At 40.5% G+C, this 3,754-nt stretch overlaps 1 protein-coding gene across 1 annotated transcript in view; it reads right to left on the bottom strand.

Annotated features, from left to right (window-relative positions):
* Positions 1-3,754, bottom strand: part of LOC104403074 (cohesin subunit SA-2-like) — a 57,332-nt gene that overhangs the window by 6,757 nt on the left and 46,821 nt on the right. The window contains exons 25-28 of the mRNA XM_010011108.1: positions 2,983-3,134; positions 2,046-2,147; positions 556-710; positions 313-441 (exon numbers count right to left, since the gene is read on the bottom strand). Coding sequence (XP_010009410.1) covers positions 313-441; positions 556-710; positions 2,046-2,147; positions 2,983-3,134 — 538 coding nt within the window. The remainder of the gene's footprint in view (positions 1-312; positions 442-555; positions 711-2,045; positions 2,148-2,982; positions 3,135-3,754) is intronic.

The following is a 3,754-nucleotide window of genomic DNA, read 5'->3' as shown; positions in this document are numbered from 1 at the left end:
ACTCCACTAGCCAGTCAAGTTGCAAATCTCTTCCACCAAATTAACATTGTCTTTCCTATAGAAGAATTGCCGTATGTGGCCACAATTACATCTAGAAATTATCTAGAATGCATACTGCATGCACAATCTGAAATAACTGCTACTGCAAAACTCAACAAGTGTCTCAAACTAACAGCCTCAGGGGCAGATTGATTTCAAAGGTTCTCTGAAAAGCCCTTGAACAACTTCTGCAACACTGAAGGTCAAGTGTCCCATGTACAGGGATACACAAAACAGAAACTGTGTATGACAATGTACAAGAACTTAACTTACACTAGTCTTTTGTCTGGCTTTAGCAGCTTGTTGGAAAATTCACTGATGATTAACAGAAAGCTCAAGTTAGGAGGCAAGCATTTTCCATCTACTCCATTAGCTCCTTGAAAAGCAAATTCAATCCCTTCCCTATTGGAATAAAAAAAAAAAGAAAGGGAAAAAGAAAAACAAAGTAATAAAACAGACAAACAGACAACGAACAAAGCAATGACAATGGACAAAGTGATGTTACATGGCACATACTTGTGTATCATGGCTACAGATTCTCTAGATTTTACTTGGTCCCAGCCAAACGTTAGTGAAAAGCGTCGAGCAAGTTCTTTCATGTTTGTGAAGGAAGCAGAGGAGAAGTCCACACCACCACTGCTGTCATGGCTTTCTGCATGTGCCTGAAACATCTGCAAAAGAAGTCTCAGATAAGCAACCACATGTAATCCTACAGGCAAACAAAGCACTCTGAGGACAGAGACACACACAGCAAGCAACAGCTGGCTTCCACAGACAGAAGCCTTACAAAAGAGCAGGTAAGTCATGTGCTTTAGAAGTACACAACTGGAACAAGAAGGAACTAACCCAAATGACACTGTTGTGCTAAGAGGCATAAATCAAAAATGAAAACTAAAAAATACTGTGCGTAGACAGAGAACCAGCTCCTGAAGATGATGGCTCCACTGACCCCATCTCCTGCTGGGGCTTCTGAATCAAGCCCCAGAGACCTAATTTGCCCAGGAAGCTTTTGGAATATCAGAATGCAAATATAAAGCATCAAGTTTGGCAGCAGCATAGTCCAATTTCTTTAGAGTGAGACTGGGTCAAAAGCATGTTTCAAGCCCAATTAACTGTATTTTGGGGTTTTTTTTCCTAACAGAACATGGGGAGGTAGCTTGTTCTCTTCAATCTGTTAAGTTTCAAGGTCAAGCAAAGGCCAAAAAGGGCCTGTTGTCTACATGATACCTAAACACAAAGTCCTGACTATGTCAGCAGAATATATGTAGCCAAATGCTGCTTAGCCTCATCTAAGATCAGATTTCAGGGGCTAGTTGACAGATCTAAACCCCTGGCAATGTGTGTGAAATGAGCAAAGCTCATGTGTCAATGCCTCCTGCGAGGAGCCTGCTCTGTGGCTTACAGCACGACTCCAGGCTAGAAGCAGCTCTGGTCATGGGCAGAGCTGGCAAAAGCAGCTGCTAAAATAGCTAGCTGGCCCCATCAGTCAGCAGCTGCAAGCCCCAGCAACTGAGACCCTTCAGAAGAGCCGCAACCCACTTTCTTCCAGGAAAAAATCCTGCAGATATGGGGAGATCAGAGCTGGCCAGCCACAGATACATTTGTGGTTCCTCAAACTGAGTAGGAATTGAGTTCGTCTGTAAAATACAGACTATACTGTATTTTACTGTATACTGTAAAATATCCTTAACGTTTGTTAAGAGATACGCACCATATCCCAGGAAACGCTTCATAACTGCACATCAGTCCTAACACACCATTTGAAGGTTAAAACCAAGACCAAAAAAATTGTGCACAAAATTACATTTTAAAACAGATGTAATGATTTGAAAGGAGTTTTGATGCAAAACCAACATATACATAGAAAGTACAGGCAAGGAAAACTATTTCTTCCACTAGTTTGAGGGGTTTTTTAATGAATTTGAATAATTATGGCAAGGTAAGTAAAAAAATCCAGCATGAGTACAGCTGTCATTAAGAGCCCCTAGCTTTAATCTTAACCTTACCTGCTGCAGACAGAGAATCAGTGTCTTGGCACTCTGAATTTTGTTACTGTGTCTCGTCTTGCTTAAAGTTTCTTTAATTATGTCTCCAAAATCATTGTAGGTCTATTAACAGCAACAGAATAAATGAAATTATCATTCCCCTTCTTTAGCACTGGGAGTACACAAAACACGACTGTGTTGCTGTGACAGAAGTTCACGGAACACTCCCAATATCAGAACACCCAAGCTAAAAGATGAAAACTGGACTTTTTCTATTATGTCATATGTAAAGCAATTATATGCTCCTTTAAGATAATGTGAGGATTAAAGTTACACTGAAATTGTAAAGTATTTATTATAACAAAAGAACAAAGCCTCCTCAGGAGAGAAATAGAGTGTTTTCTGTATTTAACCAGTGCTTGCCTTGGGCCCACTGAAGAATAGGATCCGTATTCAGGTATTTCCAAAGTCCTATTAGTTGACTGAAGGAAACTATCCATCTGTGCTCTACTTGGCCCTCCTGAAACCCACTTCAGAGTGGCTGAAGCTCTATCAGTTGTCTAAACACCAGCACTTCATGTGAAACCTAGGCTATCTGCGTATGGACTGGGTGAACTGTGTGAAGCTGACTGCTTCAGTGTGGAAATCTCTATAGTTAAAATACTCTCCTAGACATAAACTGCTCCTCTGCAGTGGCCTCTCTGGAGAAGCTGAGGAGCAGATGTGCAGACAGACATACCCTCTACTCAATTTTCAGTGACTTTGCCTGCAGTGAGGTACCTTTGCAGAGCAAAGGAGAGAGATTTGTCCTGCTCTTGGTTGATTTCATAACTGTTTTGTGATTACACAAGGATTCTCAGCCGTAAGACTATTAACGCCACATCTTTCACAAACACTGGAATCACTTTGAAAAACTAAAATGCACTGATAAGTAAAGCAACCTCATCTGAAACATTACCTTCACATAATACTTGTAGATCTCAGCAGCTGCAGTCATCTCTACCACATTGTACACTATTAACTTGCAATACGCTGCAAGAAGGCTCCGCTTTTTGTGCAAGTTGTCAAGTGTGCAACTTTCATCCTTTCTCTCCTCCTCTTCTGTCAGTTCTAGGGAAACAAAAGCATTGCAGCTTTGTTCTACTACTTTATTCAAGATATCTCAATTTTAATGACAAACTTTCATCCAAATAGTACAGACTCTGCTGTTCAGTCAATGCAGTAAGCAACAGATGCTAGTGCTCATTCCTGAGTGTATCAGAAAATAAAGGTTTATTTCCATTTCAAAGCTTGCAGCTGATTACAGTGAAAGCAAGTTATTTCCAAGGTCTTCTTTCTACTCTCATCGTCATAGGGCTTTCACATTTCTGCTAGTCAGAATCTCCTTGTTCAACACTGCTCACAGCTACAGAATGGAACCAGAATGCACAAACACACCAAATGGATGAGAACAGATAAATTGCAACCACATTTTTTTCCCTAGAATAACACAGATGCTAGAAAACCAGTGTGCAGCTCATCAGAAACCCTACAAAAGCTGCCATGCATTGTCAACAAGACAAGAGTTCAGATGGAACTCTCCAAGTAGTTATCAAAAAGAGTGACAGAAAAAAGTAAATTCCTGTCATTAACTCTTTGGAACATGGGTTAATAACTTGATGGAAAACTTATGGAAAACAAATACTCATAAGAGTCTTCCAACACAGCTACAAAGGTGCTTGGGGAGAGCT

Source organism: Nestor notabilis, unplaced genomic scaffold (genome assembly GCF_000696875.1).
Source record: "Nestor notabilis isolate BGI_N333 unplaced genomic scaffold, ASM69687v1 scaffold4523, whole genome shotgun sequence".
In the NCBI taxonomy this organism is placed as follows: domain Eukaryota; kingdom Metazoa; phylum Chordata; class Aves; order Psittaciformes; family Psittacidae; genus Nestor; species Nestor notabilis.
The sequence above is the reverse complement of the archived record's forward strand: the minus strand, read 5'-3'. Positions and strand labels throughout refer to the sequence as shown.